Genomic DNA, 15,417 nt, shown 5'->3' with positions numbered 1-15,417 from the left:
GGTCTAGCATTCAGTTCAGTTCAGTTCAGTCGCTCAGTCATGTCCGACTCTTTGCAACCCCATGAACCGCAGCACGCCAGGCCTCCCTGTCCATCACCAACTCCCGGAGTTCACCCAAACCCATGTCCATTGAGTCGGTGATGCCGTCCAATCATCTAGTCCTCTGTCATCCCCTTCTCCTCCTGCCCTCAATCTTTCTCAGCATTAGGGTCTTTTCCAATGAGTCAGCTCTCTGCATCAGGTGGCCAAAGTATTGGAGTTTCAGCTTCAACAGCAGTCCTTCCAATGAACACTCAGGACTGATCTCCTTTAGGATGAACTGGTTGGATCTCCTTGCAGTATGAAAAGACCTAGCATTAGGAGTGTGTTATTCAGAACTCTTGGTCACAACCCAACCCAAACTTGCTTAAGCAAAAAGAAAAAAGAAAGTTTGGGTTCATGTGATAAAACCAGGATCCATTGGGCTTCAGGTCTGGCTACATCTAGGTGCTGAAAAATCACTTAAAATCCATCTCTGTCCATCTCTGGACTCTCCTTCTCTGTTGTCTTCATTTTTAGACAAGATTATCTTGAATAGTAGCAGTGCTATCTCTCATCAGTTCTGGATGTCACTCTAATCATTTGACAATGAATGAGGTTTAAAAAGAAAAAAAAAGAGGGTCCTTCTCCCAATATTCCAGTAAAAGTTCCAGTGTAAACTCTAATTTGACTCAGTTTGGGTGACAAACCCATCCCTAAACTAATCACTGTGGCAGGAGTTTGCAATGTCCTAATTGGCTAAACTGGGTCCCAAGATCTGGGGTTGGGAAGAACCCCACCTGAATGACCTGGACCGAGATTGGTGGTGAAAATCATTTTACCTTCAAAGTGGGTCAAAGGGTTCGGTGAAAGGGAGGCAAGTAGAACCAACAGAGAGCCACCATCGGGACTTTCTAGTCCTGAGGAGGGACATTAGAGGGATGCTGATGGGAGGTTCCAGAGGAGGAACTGACGAGCCCAGTCTCAGGCTTTGACAGTCTTCATCATGACTTCCCACCGTCCATGGTTCTCAACACAGGCCCCACTTTCCTCTGAATCTGTCTCAAGGAAGCAGAGGAACTTTAGGGAGGGAGTGGAAGGGCACATGGCAGCCGGATCTTCCGAGTTGTGCCAGTGGTAAATAGTCCATGTGTCGGAGTCGTGTGGGGGCCCTTCTGTCGCCCAAGCAGCCGGATCGTGAGACATTTGCAAAGTGTTAACCCCACGTAAGAAGTATGCCATTCGATAATTATGTAGATTAGCTGGCAATTAGATAATGTCACTCACTTTCCCTCTCCTGCTCGGTTCTCAGCAGACAAGCATTTTGAGCTTCCGCACCAGCCTGGGCCTCCCACATAGGCACTGGAGCAAATTCCCTGTCCCTGTGGCTGTCTGGGCCCTCCTGTGGCTCAAGAGAGGGGAGCAGTTGGCTGACCGGTGAAGGGGGCTCCCTGACTCCCATTTCCCCATTTCTCGAGCCTAGCACAGCCCTGGCAGAGGGTTAAAGAAGACTTAAGGGTGAATGCTTGTGGCAGTTGGCTTGAGGCCTGTGATATTAAATGGAAGGTCATTTCTAGCCTGGGCCACTGCAACAATTTCCCAGCGGTCACAGGAATGCCACGGTCCAAGAAAGTAATGCAAGAGCTTTAGGAGAGAATTTTGGTGGTCCATAGGGCATCGAGTCTAGGTTAACCTGATTCTGATGCTACCAGTCCTGAAATCAGATTCTGCCTGGTGCCTGTGGAGGGGAAAGCAAGCTTGGTTTTCCTGTTAGCCTTTCTGATTTTCCACGATGCAGGCAGGGGACTGCTGGTATCTCTAGTGCTGGTCTGGGCAGGAGGGGAGGATGGCCAATCTGATGAACAAGGCTCAGCAGGCAGGGTTGAGTGACCACCCCAAAGCAGACGGAGTAAATTCCCATGATTCTCCGCACAGGAAGTCGTCCTGGGCAGCCTACTTCCTAACTCATGTATTACCCCAGATCACTTGGCATGTGCTGCTTTGTCCTGAGGGGTCATCTGAGCCTGGCATTCAGGAATCCTGGAGGTGCAGGATTGCTGTCACTGTATGAAGCAGAGAGGTGTGGAGGCCACCGCATGAGACACAGATGACCCTCAGAGATGCGCTTCAGTTTCTGGTTTCACTGTTCATTCTTTCTACACATGTGTCTGGAGCTCCCACTCTATGGGAGCCAAGGTCCTACGGCTGCACCAGGGTGAAGCAGTCTGTGCCCCCAGGGAGATTTCATAGCGTGGACTCCTTTATTGTTCTGCTTTCATCTCTAAAGTACACTCTACCCCCACTACTTTGTGACACCCCTAAGGCAAGAACCGTGTCTTCTTCTGCTTAGATCCAGGAGTGACTGGATGGATCGGAGCTCAATAAGTAGTCAGACTGAACTGAGCAAGTCATTTAATTTCTGCAGACACACAAGTGACTTTCTGAGGCCCAGAGGGTTGACATCTAGATCAGTCCGAAAGCTTCCAGGGCCATCCATTTAGAGGGACTCGCATGTGCCTGCTCATCCATGTCAGTGGGCCCTCCATCTCCATGTCCTTGCCTTCCAGCAAGGGGGTCCCACTGGCTGAAGCCACCTGAACCTGGCCCTTGCCTGAGCTAGACTCCTAGGTCTGGACTGGCAGGAGGGGAAGCAGAAAAGGAGGTGTGGCAGCCAGGGGTGATGTCACTGAGAAAATACTTTCCCAAGCTTCTGGAACTCAGACACCGTGGGCTCCATCCGTGCCATGGGATTTTTACATTCTCGGTTCACTGATGTTTCCTGGCGTGGGATACTTCGTTGGAGAGACCTGGGCCTTGTGCTCGTCATGTCTGCCTTGCTCCCCACTCTTTTGGATCAGATGCATGATGGAGGGGGCGACAGGAGAAAAGCTGTCCTTTGCGCACATTCCCTAAAAGTGGTCCTTTTAAAAAATTTGATTAAAAAATTCAGGATGGGGAACACATGTACACCCATGGCTGATTCATGTCACTGTATGGCAAAAACCACTAAAATATTGTAAAGTAATTAGCCTCCAATTAAAATAAATTAATTTTGAAAAATTTGATTAAAAAATTATGTATACATGGCAGATATTAGGACCAGAAGAAGCCCTCTTTGGGCACAAGGGTCTCCCTTCTCCCCCTGGGATGTTGCCTCTCGTCTTGCTTGGCATAATTCACCTCATATAGCAATCACCTTCCAAGAGACTGGGTCATCTCTTATTTCCTAGCCACGTGACGCCCACCTCTGGCTTCCTGTCTTCCACTCCAACAGGACCAGCCTCCTTGCTGATCTTCAAACATAACTGCCTGCTCCAGCCTCAAGGCCTTTTGCACTATTCCTTCTGGAACCTTCTTCCCATTTACATAGCTAGTTCTCTCATCCTCTTTCAAGGATTTCCTTAAATCTCATCTTCTCAGATTCTGATTTGTGATGTTTGCCTATTTCTGTGGTGTAAATATTCTAGCATAGGTGATTTCGTGCTACCAAAGTGTCATCAACCAGCTCAAAAATTGCTGATTTTTTTTTTTTTGCGGGCTCTTAGGCACGCGGGCTCAGTAGTCACAGCTCACAAGCTCCAGAGTGTGGGCTCAGGATTTGTGGCGCACGGGCTTTAGTTGCCTGGGGCTTGTGGAATCTTTCCAGACCAGGGATCCATCCTGCCTTCCCTGTATCTGCAGGCAGATTCTTATCCACTGTACCACCGTGCGTGCATGCTAAGTTACTTACAGTCATGGACACCTCTTTGCGACCCTCTGGACTGTAGCCTGCCAGGCTTCTCTGTCCATGGGATTCTCCAGGCAAGAAGGCTGGAGTGGGCTGCCATGTCCTCCTTCAGGGGATCTTTCCGACCCAGGGATTGAACTCATGTCTCTTGTAGCACCTGCAATGCAGGTGGATTCTTTTACCTGTTATCACCAGGGAAGCCCCAGGGAGGTCCACAAATTGCTGGTATTTTAAAAGTTGGTTTGGCTTGTGCCTGTGTGAAGCCTGCATGAGTTGGCACATGCTATGCTCATGTTCCAGTTAAGAATTCCTCACACCCCTGGAGGTGCCCGTGCCACACTTTTGGAAACACTGGGTGTACAGGACGTTTTATCCACAGAGGCTTTCCTTATAATGGATTTAATCAGCCTCTTTTTGGGTGGGCTTGTGTGTTCACTGGAAACAGGTGTTTGTTCCTGCTTAAGGAACAGCGTTTTCCTCTTCAAAGCATGAGTAATAACTAGCTTTGCTAATGCAGCCATCATAAAAATAGTAGACAGTGGTCTGACAGCGACCATGGTGAATTATCAAGCATGCCAATTAATAAGCAGCAACTTGCATAACTCTTGAAAATTACACTCATTGCTCTCATGCGAACAGAGAAGTCTCCTCTCAGCTCTGTGACCGGAGTCTGCCTTCAGTCTGCCACCTCTTTTTTTTTATTTTTTATTTTTATTTTTTTTCAGTCTGCCACCTCTTAACTGGGTGCTGGTGTCTTTACAATCAGTATAAAGCATGCATGATATGCTCGAGGTCTGTGACATTCCTTAACTATTCATTTGTTGTCCATTCTGTTTTTTTTTTTTAATTTAAAAATGTATGTTTTAATATACTGTCCCCACTTTGCAGACATACACACACTCACACGTGCAGACATACACCAGCCATCCCCCCTTCTCATCCTTCCTATCTAGAAATAAGGAAGGAAAGAGGTAGCGTTCATTGTTCACCTACTGTGGCTATAGCCTCATGCTAGAATCTTCTAATAGATGATCGCATCAAATTCTGTCTCCAACTTTGTAAAGAGGCTGTTATTTTCTCTATGAGTGAGAAACTAGAAGCTCAAATAAGTTAAGAAATTTTCTCAAAGTTCCATATACAAGAACTAGGATATACTCAGCCTTTTTTTAAAAGGTTCAAAGCACAATTTTTTTTTCCCCCACAAGATCTTTTCTCCAACATTTAGTTAAGAGATGAGTGTTTTTTGCTCATTACTCACCTTCTAGTTTATTCTCACTGACTCCTATAAATAATTCCTTCAAAAATGTAAAGGTGAGGATCTGTCTTCGGCTGCCTACACCAAACATTGGGTTGGCAAAGTGAAAAAGAAAATCTAAAACAAACAAACAAAAAATCACTGTCATGTTCATGTCTTTAATAGGTAAACAAGTTAAAACTGCATTGTGTGTATTTGAGTATCTAAAATGTTAGGACGTACCTGAAAAATAAATTTTGGCCACGTGACCCTGTGATATGAATATTGTAAAAATGCGCTGATATGGCTTGGCGGGTTTGATACTCTTTTTGCACATGGAAAAACTGAGTGCATCATTAGGAGCTGAGCTCGGGTCCTGACGTGGCTCTGAAAGACGCCTGGCCCTCCGTCCTGCTTAAAGCACCAAGCGCTCTGGGACTCACTACAGTAGCCGGGCTCGCAGTCAGCACTCCATCGATATTTGTGAAATAGGATGCAGTGTTTTCCTGACACGGGGCCCTAATCTTCCTTTCCTTCTCCCCCGTCTCCTTCCTGCAGGTCTTTTCTCTCGAGTCCTGGGAGGCAGGTTCCGGGCCGGACCGCCTCTCGCTGGCACCATGACGCCTGAGCCCACTTCCGTTCGGCCCCGGGCCCCGCTCTGCCTGAGCTCTCAACTTCCGGCTCCTGCCCTCCCCGCGGCCCTCTGCTGCTAGGAGGTCGTCCTTCAGGACTGGTCCTTGGCCCGTCTCTACCTTGCGCCTGGCTCACCTGACTGCTCGCTCCCCCTCCATCACGGCCCCCCTGACCCCAGCCCTCTCCCCGGCCTCCCTGGCTGGGCCGTTTGGGGGTCTGCTGCCGGGAGGTGGACATTGCTGAAGGCTTCCACCCGCCGGCCGGCCCGCCGTGTACTTTTCTCCTGCCCAAATCAAGGCCTCCACATTGGATAGCTGAGATCTTTCTGGGGGAAAGACACTCTGCTCCCCACGCTGCACCCTCCCTTTCCCCCGCCCGCCTGACTGACCGCCTCCACTGCTGCCCCGTCCTTCCCCGCTGTCTCCTTGCTGAATTTCTTGCTCGTGGGTGCCCACCAGGGGCTTTCTGGTTCTCTCTCCTCCTTCCTCATCCTCCTCTCTGTCTGTGTGCCTCCTCCCTCGTGTGTGTTCTCTGTCCCCCAGCCATCTCCCCTTCCTCTCTGCCTCCCACTTCGAAGGAGGTGGGGCGGGGGGACTGTCCCCCTAGGGCCGTTCCCCGCCTCCGGGCCCTTCGGGCTTGGCCAGAATGAGCTTCACCATGCACTCGGTGTTCTTCACCTTGAAGGTGAGCCTCCTGCTGGGGTCCCTGCTGGGGCTCTGCCTGGGCCTGGAGTTCATGGGCCTCCCCAACCAGTGGGCGCGCTACCTCCGCTGGGACGCCAGCACGCGCAGCGACCTCAGCTTCCAGTTCAAGACCAACGTGTCCGCGGGGCTGCTCCTCTACCTGGACGACGGCGGCGTCTGCGACTTCCTCTGCCTCTCCTTGGTGGACGGCCGCGTGCAGCTGCGCCTCAGCATGGACTGCGCGGAGACCGCCGTGCTGTCCGGCACGCGGGTGGACGACAGCAGCTGGCACTTCGTCATGGTGAGCCGCGACCGCCTGCGCACCGTGCTGGTGCTCGACGGCGAGGGCCGGGCCGCCGAGCTGCAGCCCCAGCGGCCCTACATGGACGTGGTCAGTGACCTGTTCCTGGGCGGCGTCCCCGCCGACATCCGGCCGTCTGCCCTGACCCTTGATGGAGTGCAGGCCGTGCCCGGCTTCAAGGGATTAATCTCGGATCTCAAGTACGGCAACTCAGAGCCCCGGCTTCTGGGGAGCCAGGGTGTCCAGTTGGATGCCGAGGGGCCCTGCGGTGAGCGCCCCTGTGAAAATGGCGGCATCTGCTTTCTCCTGGATGGACACCCCACCTGTGACTGTTCTACCACCGGCTATGGCGGCAAGCTGTGCTCGGAAGGTAAGGGTCCCCTTCCCTACCCCTCTGAGGCTCGAGCCCATCCCAGACGGCTTGGGTAAGGATCAAGACCCCCAGGAGGGAAGCCAGGTCTATCATTGACCGGCCTCTTTAGCTGCCTGTCAGATAATTGGGTCTCTTTCCCCGAGGGTGTGGTAAAAATCCTTGGCTTTCTCACTGGAAAAATCCATCAGATCTCAGCAGGAGAGAATCCTGACTACTCAACCATGGGCTCCTTCCTTACACAAATGTTTGGCTTAACTCAAAAAGCTGGATAGAGTCGAGTACAGGATCTGAGTCCCACCTCAGCTCTTTCCACTGCGGTGAAGCTTGGAAGGATCAGTACAAGGTGAGATGTCAGATAGAAAGAGGTAAAGTGGCTGTCTATGGCCCTCCTGATGCCTTGAGAATTGGGCCCTTGGGAATAGACGGGACACTCCGCATCACTTTCTTCTTATAGTCCCTAACATAAGGAATGCCTGTGCAGAGAAGAATGAGAGTCAATGGACTGCAGGTCCACACCCAGCCCTGCTCTAAACCCAGCCCTTCAGCTGTGCCGCTCCTCCCAGTCTTCTGGAAGGTGTCTGATGGGTAGACAGGCATTTTTGGGGGGATGGGACTTCTCGCTTCCTCATACTAACACCCCCAGGTGATTCCATTGTGCAGCTAAAGTTGGGAACCAACAGGTCAAGGTAGGTGGGGCCAGGTGAGTGTCTTAGCGCAGATTCCCACAAGCTCTTCATTCAGGGGATGCCCCACTGCCTTGGGATTTGTAATTAAAAATAGTGTCTGCAGGTGTTCCTTACACTGTCCCTGAAACCACCCAACTCCTAAAGTGGTTGATAGGAGCATTAGCAACTAGCAGGTATTAAAACATTTCTTTAAATCAAAGCAAAGTTTATTTCACAGGTGATACATGCTGGAGACCGGGACCCTCTGGGGATCTTGTTGGGAGCCTCCTTGTGGGTCAAGTATGTGGGCTATCGCAAAAGTGCTTCTTTCCTGTTCTGGGCCTGCCACCACACCTCCCTTCTTGTGGGTGGGCTGCCAGAGAGGGAGATGCAAGACATGCAAGAAGTCCTTTTTTGACTTCTGTTATTCCTCACTGAGTCCACTGGAGGAGGGATGGGGCAGAGAGGTAGAGGCAACCCCAACCCACAGAGTCACCTGGGGACAGTGGTTACTGAAGCGCTTACCACAAGCAGGTCCCCCTGGAACTGACTGCTGTTCCAGAGTTTCTGCGCTCTGGAGAAAGTTCTTCCTGAAGGCTGACACGAACACTTGTTTTCTCCTTCGCCCAAAGGATCTGTTCTGTTCTCAGAACTGGCACTGGAAGCCGGCATTCTTCCTTTCTAGGGACCAGAGTGTTTGCAAGTGTGTTGTTAACTTGCTGATTATCCCTGATTGCATTTTTTGTGTTTAAAAAGAACTCATTTCCTCTGGGCAGGTTTGGATCAGCACTTTTCTGCAGGAAGAAATTTCTATACTGTATATGTATACAATTTCTTCTCTCTTTTTTTTTTTTGGGTTTGGGTGTGTGTGTATGCTTGTTTGAGGTCTCCAGAGGAATTTCTTCAGAGTAGATGATAAGCAGTCAAGTTTTTAATAGCTAATACAATATATATATATTTTTAATGATGGTTTTTTTCTATAGGGTTAGACCGTCTCGTGGCTGTGGACTGATGCCCCTATCCGTAGAAGGCAAACACAGCATATTTCATTATTCTCATGGTACATAATATAGTAAACAAACTTAGTATTAACTACACTACACTAACAACTAACACTTGGTTGGTTTGGAGCAGCGCAATGGCTGAGGTAAGGGTGGATGTTGGGGGAGGTACCAGCATTTACTGGTGGTGACTTGAAGCCTGTTGCTCCTGGTAATTGTCATTATGTCTAATCAATCACAAGGATGCATTTCAGGCTTTTAGAAAATATCCGTTCTCTCCACACAGTTAATTTTTAGAGTAAGCAGGGGGAAAACTCACCTGTAAAATATGAAGGGGAAAAAAACACCCGCAGCAGCTGCTGAGTGTCAAGCCAATCTGCATAAAACAAGATAAACAGCCTAAACAAATACCTGCCCGTTTTCCTAAAGACCGTGTAAAGCAGGCAGCGAGGGTGCCTCTCTTGCCTTGTCTCTCGCCCACTTTAAATTGCAAATGTCACAGAGCTGAAACCCCCTGGGGGAACTTGGTCCCAGCAGGGGGTCCTGTGTACCAAGCCTCTGATCATCCCACTTTGCAGGATGGGCCTCGCTGTTTGATTGTGTGAGGGCTTCATGCTTTAGCAGTTCAAGGGCAGGAAGAGCTGGGAGGGTTCCTGCAGCTTCAGATGGATGCGGTCGGGGCCTGTTGGAGGCGCTCTCTGCGGTCCATTAGCTTCTCGCATTCTGGCGGTATTGATGTTTGCTTGGCCTGTCTGGCTTTCCATGCCTCAGTGGCTCGGAAATGTCTCCATCCTGCACCCCAGGAAGAGCGCACTGCTGGGCCCATCTCTCCTATTTGCTTTGGGCGATTTTGACCTCCCATTGGGTATCTTTTCTAGATAAGACCCACAAGATCCCAGAGATAGTTGCTATGGGAGAGTTGGGTTTGGCGGGGGGTGGGGTGGGGGACAACAAGTTATGGACACAGTTATCTTCTGTTTCCTGTGGCGAAAGGCTTTGGCTGCAGACTGAACCCCTCACAGCCTACTTGGGGAAACTTCATCCCAAGACTCCTAAACAGCTAATGGTCACATTGAACATTCTGGCACATGATGGAGAGAGAGGGGCTGGTCCTAGACTTTTTTTTTTTCTTCTGGGTTGTTATGTTTATAAATCAAATGTTTGGGTTTTCAACTTCAGATTTGTTCAAGATGAATTTTAATCTTGCCCCCAAATGACTTTAAAATTAATGCATATCTGGTTCAGAATATAATCCCCCTGTGGTGGGACATAGTCACCTGACTTTTTCTGTTCAGCCCAGTCTGTCCTGTTTTGGGGCATCTCTGAAGCTCACTGGACAATAAAGAGGTGCCCCCAGCAGCCTCCAGACAACAGTCCTCTCATTGGTTATTGGAGGCTTGTCGTTACCTTGACATGAGTTTAAGCTTGATTGTTTGTTTTTAAAACATTCTCAATTGTGAATGTGCAGGTATTGAATTTCTCAACAGTCTTACAGCCATGACGAATTGGTTCACTGCCAAGGTGTCTCCATTTCAGTACCTGTTTCCCTGAAGAGTTCATTTAGCCTGAAACCAGCCTGCTGCAGGTGGGGTGAGGCCAAGGAAAGGTGGGGAAGTTTCCACAGGTTGATCTCTATGATCAGATCTTAATCCATGGGTCTACCTTTATCAGAGATCATTTGTGTGCCCGTGTGTTTAGGTTAATTTCAGTGAGGCGACATGAGGTCCTGTTGAGTTGGCAAAAAGAAAAATGGGTTCATTGCTATCTTTTCCTGCTAACTTAAGCAGGTGCCCAGACCAAAAGCGTCTTGTGTTGAGTCTCGGCTGTTAAGTTTTCAGGGGTGGGGATTCCCCCAGTGAGGTCCAGCTATGGGTGCAGGTGATAGGGGCCAGAGTCTTAGTACAAGCACATGGTGGTGTGGGCTCCACTAGCCCCATCCATCCCCCATCCCTCCCGCCGTCTGAAGCTGACATCCTACTCAGGTTGGTTTGATGGATGGCTCAGTACCACTGTGTGGCCTTGGTATGCCTCCCCGAAAGTGAATTTCAATTAGTTTTCTTTTTTATGGAGAACCTTCCATTTCTTCTCCCATTTCTCAAAGCCAGAACTAAGATGGAAAGGCATTCCAAGAGGAGGTGCTTACCCCCGAGGCTTTACCAAGAGCCAAAGACATCCGATGCTGCAGTGATTGCCAGTCCCAGTGATTGCCGTGGCTGGCTCCTCCCGTTTGGGCACTTAAAAATACCATCCTCTCCTCTTCCCCTCGCCCTTGCCCCTCCTGCCTGAATAGTAATGTGGCTTTGTTCCTAATCTCAGTCAACCCCTATGGCCTAGGAGCGGGGTGGGGAGTGGTGAGTCATCAAGAGGCAAGTCTAGGTCCTTTTCAGAACCCTTCCCCCTGGGGTGGAGACAAGCCCAGAAGCAGGGAGGACTCGATTTCCCACCCAGCATTCAGGCGTTAGGACCAGCCCCGCTCTCCCCCGGCCCAGCCAGCCAGCCAGCCAGCGGGGGCTGTCGCTAAACGAGCCTGAATAGGGGTCTGATTGCTCTTTCTCGTCCTCTCCTCCTGATTACCCAGCGAGATTTCCTGGGTATGCTGTATGCTAAATGACAGAGCCGCCGCCTGCTACTTGCTCCAATTATCCTTCTTTTAACTGCGAGGGAAGAGCAATTTTTTTTAACTGCTCCCCCCACCGCCCCCCCCCTCACAATAGCATCTCTGCCTCCTTTTAAAGACAGAAGACCCTTATTCCTTGTACCCCCTTCCGTGGGGGCGAGAGCAGCCTTCTCCTTCCACCCCAGCCTGTGCTCCAGCTGCGGGCTGCAGAGAGGGTGGGCCTTGGGTAAGGCTTGGTCCAGGCTCAGCAGGGTTGAGGGGCGGGCAGGCATTCTGCCAGAAGCCTTCCAGGAGCCCTGAACTTGCATTTGTATCTGGTGATGAGACACCACAGGCCCAGCGCTGGGGGGCTAATCATCTTAATTATCTTTAAGTCCCCTATCTCCCTTCACAGGCTGGCCCAGAGCAGCTGCCGTCAGCTCCGTCCCCTCGTTCACAGGACAGAAGAGGTGGGGTGTGGGCTGTGTGTTAGGGGGATGGAGCTAACATGCCCTCCCCAATGCCTTCTACTGCTCTGGGGTCACTGGCTTTAGAGAAGTGAGGCCCCGGGGGCCGGGTTTGGGGGTGGAAGTGGAGTGAGAGAGGCTTTGGAACAAGGCTCCTGAGATCAGGCAGCCTTCCTTAGAAAAAGTAATAGTGGTGTTATTGGCTATTTTTGAGCACTGCCCCGGCCTGAATCCTAGGTGCTTCCTACGCGTTGTCTCATCTAATTCTCATAACACTTCTATGCAGTTGATACCATTAACTAGCCCCATTTCAGAGATGAGGAAACTGAGGAGCAGAGAAATAAAAAACTTGATCAAGGTTTGGTGCTGTGGTTAAGAGCACAGCTTCTGGAGTGGAAGAGATCTGGACTTAAGTCAAGGCTTGTCCACTTACCCCGGTCTTTGGAGATGGTTTTGGAAGCTTCAGCATCCTCAACAATAATAACAACAACAACGATAAGAGCAGCTGACAGTCACAGGGCACTCACTCCAGGTCTGCTCTGTATTAGCTCTTGTGACCCTCAGAACCACTCTTGACACACTATTGTTATTTTAATTTTGTAGATAAGGAAGTTGAGGGACAAAGGCTAAATAAATCCCCCCAAGGAGAGACTGGAATGAAGTTTATATTTAAAGGGTTTGGCTTCACAGCCCACGCTCTTAACCACTGTGCTGTTCTGCCTTGCAGCAAAGCAGGGATAACAAGAAATCATACATTAGGGAGTTGAGAGCATAGAATGAGACGAAACACAGTCTCTGGGAAAGAAGGAGTCCTAACTTTGGGCTGTTGGCTGCCTGGTGGGTGTTAAGAATGAATTTTGTGTCAATTTGGTTTCATAGGGTTTCATAGAAGGTTTGAAGCTTCCCGTTGAGCTGCCCCCACCTCTGTCATTTTCCTTCATCCTTGTTAGAGAGGCAGCAGAGAGAAAAGGAGCAGAATTTCAGGAGCGTCTAGAATCCAGTTTCATTACCATTTTACCCCTGCCTAAGAGCCTGGGGTCACTGACAGCGGTCGTGCCTGCTGGACTGGATTCAGAGCGCTTTGCCCCATAAATGTGGTGTTCCGGTCCGCAAGGCATCCCATCGAGGTGGGTAGGACAGGCCTTACTATTCCGCAGAATAGGTGAGGAGATCCAAACTCAGAGTGCCATTCATCTTGCAGGTAGACAGCGTGAGGGCAAGCTTAGATGCTGACTATTTGGCAGGTGGCCCTGCGACCCGAGAGCCCAGATCCTCAACCTAGCATTTCATATCTGCTCCCAGGCTGCCTTCATTAACACAAATGGCCTGTGTCTCCATCGTGAAATGGAGCATTGCCTCCCTGGTTGCTGATGATAAGCAAAATGTCAAACTCCTGGTGCAGGAGGTTATCAGCTTGGCCAGTCCCAGGAGATCTGCTCCTCCCAGTCAGAAAGAAAGAGGCCATGAGAGAATGAGAGAGAATGAATGAATCTGAGTATTCAATTCCCACCCTCGTTTGAAATGAAGTGCCTGGGAATGGACCCATGGGTCCCCAGGCAGTTAAAGCACGGCTTCCCCATGCCAGAGCATCACTGGACGGACCGCAGGACCTCTTCAGACTCACCTTTGATTTCCCAGGTACCAGGAAGTGGCCGGCAGCCCACCCAGGGTTGGCGGTCAAAGATGGAGCTCCGAGATTCATCCTTCACTCCTCTTGCTTTCCTGCTGTCCTGACTGTCTTCCCAGATAACAAAAACAAACTCCCCTCCTCTGTTTATTCCTCCCTTTTCCTTTGTGTGTGTGGGGGAGGGGAGATTATTACAGAGGCAGATTTGCTACAAAACTAAACCTTTGGCCTATCTTCACTTGCTCGGTCCCTTTTCAAGGCCCCATGAATATTACTGTATTTGTGATTTGTTTTTTTTTCTTAAGGCATGCCTGACATCACGAGCTTCTGGTGCCCCCTCTGCGGATCCGCCTCTGTTAAGAAGGCTTGTTGCTGTCCAGGGACAGCAATGTTGCTCTGGGTGTATGAGTGATTCCCCAGTGACCCCGACCCTTCATCACAGACGCATTTCCGTTCAGTTCATGACCAACAGGGCGGGAAGAGCCATGGAGATGGAGCGCGAGAGGATGAAGGCAGAGAGGAATATGGTTTGGGGAGGCGTGGTGGGGAGCAGGGGACATCTAGGGCATGCAGTGGTAACGAGGATGTGTTCAGAAATGTTTGCTGTAAATTTCGAGTTACAAGCTGGTGTTTAAACAGGGGAAGCATCCGGGGCTCTCCTGAGGTTTCCCAGCGGAAGTTGGGATGCTTGGTTTGCGCGGCTCAGCGCGGGGCCCTGTTGCAGGTGACAGGCTGTGGCTGAGAGAGCAGAGGGACGAAGCGTGGCTCGGCAGGCCTGCCTCTGTGATCTGTTTGGGAACTGACAGTGCCAGTGGGTTGTCATTACTGCTGTTGTTCTCCAGAAATTGATGTCTTTGGGTGACCCATTTAAAAGCAACATGGGGCCCCTTTAAATGTGTCGTCATCTGTATCTGCGCTCAAACCTCCACTGCTAGCCACGATATTCCTACATAATGTGTTTTCCCCCAATTTTTTTTTTTTTTTAACATCTAGGAACCAGTACCAGCAGCTTTTAAAAACAAATTCATCTCATCGTCATCCAGCCCAACTCTCCAGCTCCACTTACTTGGCATGTGGACCTAAAAATCATGAATGCTCTCAGCCTCTTCAAGGGGGAGGGGGGAAATGTAGTTTTCTGGAAGTTTGTGCAAGGTCCTAAAGAGGCTGAGGATGAAAGAAAGGCAGGGATGCAGGCTGTGGGCAATGGGAAGCTCTTGGTTTAAGCTGTGAAATGCATTTATATCCTTTTGGTTTTACTGAGGCTCTTGTTTAAGTACAGTATCTTTGCAGCTAAGAAGGTGGCTCCAGGGAGATTTTCCTTTATGTTTCTCCAGGGAACTGTATGCATCCAACCCTTCTCTGACATTTTTGCCTCTTGCCTGTGGATTTGGTGCTCCTGAAGTGTTCCTGTTTGCTGATGTAAAGTCCTTAGAAGCCAGCGTCTTGATAATCCCATGGTTGGGGGCAATGTTAGGGTCAGTGTCTCCACGCTGGCAGGCGGGGCATTCCAGGCAACCCCATAACCTCTCCTCCGGGCATGATCGGAATAGAAGAAGTGCAGTGAGAGAGTGTACAGCTTATTTCCCCGATAGGTTGCTTTCAAATAAAAATGAGTACCCATTGCCAGGAGGGATGAGCAAGGTTGACATTGCTTCTCTGTGATCCGCACGGTGGGAAAGGGCTCATCCAATACTCAGCAGTCTCCGCCTTCCTTCTCATTCTCTCAGGCTTCTCTCCAGAAGGAGTCCTGTCTCTCGCATGGTTAGCCTTGGATGGCTAAGGGAATGAGGAAGAGCGGGCTGGAGGGTGTTAAGCCTCTCACCCGTGGGATTCTGAAAGACTAATGATCATCCCGCAGCATATTTGCTTGATCTAGGTCAGGAAAGGCAAGTCTGGAGCTCAGGCTGAGGCAGTGTGCTGAGAGTCTTTTCTTATAAGGAGTCACACTGAAACATCAGAGGGGTGCTCTGGTGCCATGGGAGAAATCGTCTGTAAGGGATGCCCCACAGGTCCTGTGACCCGTGTAGAGGTCAGGAGGACATTTATACTGCCTTCTAGTCATGGTTCTGCCTTTGTGATGCACTGAAAACCA

General features: G+C 50.1%; 1 protein-coding gene across 12 annotated transcripts in view; it reads left to right on the top strand.

The window, feature by feature from the left end:
* The window catches only part of NRXN3 (neurexin 3), a 1,774,776-nt gene that overhangs the window by 68,228 nt on the left and 1,691,131 nt on the right, over window positions 1-15,417 (top strand). For all 12 annotated transcript variants that reach the window (XM_043920656.1, XM_043920646.1, XM_043920650.1 and 9 more), the window contains exon 2: window positions 5,538-6,966. In XM_043920656.1, coding sequence (XP_043776591.1) covers window positions 6,258-6,966 — 709 coding nt within the window. In that variant the 5' untranslated portion in view covers window positions 5,538-6,257. The remainder of the gene's footprint in view (window positions 1-5,537; window positions 6,967-15,417) is intronic.

The sequence above is a fragment of the Cervus elaphus genome, chromosome 12, assembly GCF_910594005.1.
Source record: "Cervus elaphus chromosome 12, mCerEla1.1, whole genome shotgun sequence".
In the NCBI taxonomy this organism is placed as follows: Eukaryota; Metazoa; Chordata; class Mammalia; order Artiodactyla; family Cervidae; genus Cervus; species Cervus elaphus.
The sequence above is the reverse complement of the archived record's forward strand: the minus strand, read 5'-3'. Positions and strand labels throughout refer to the sequence as shown.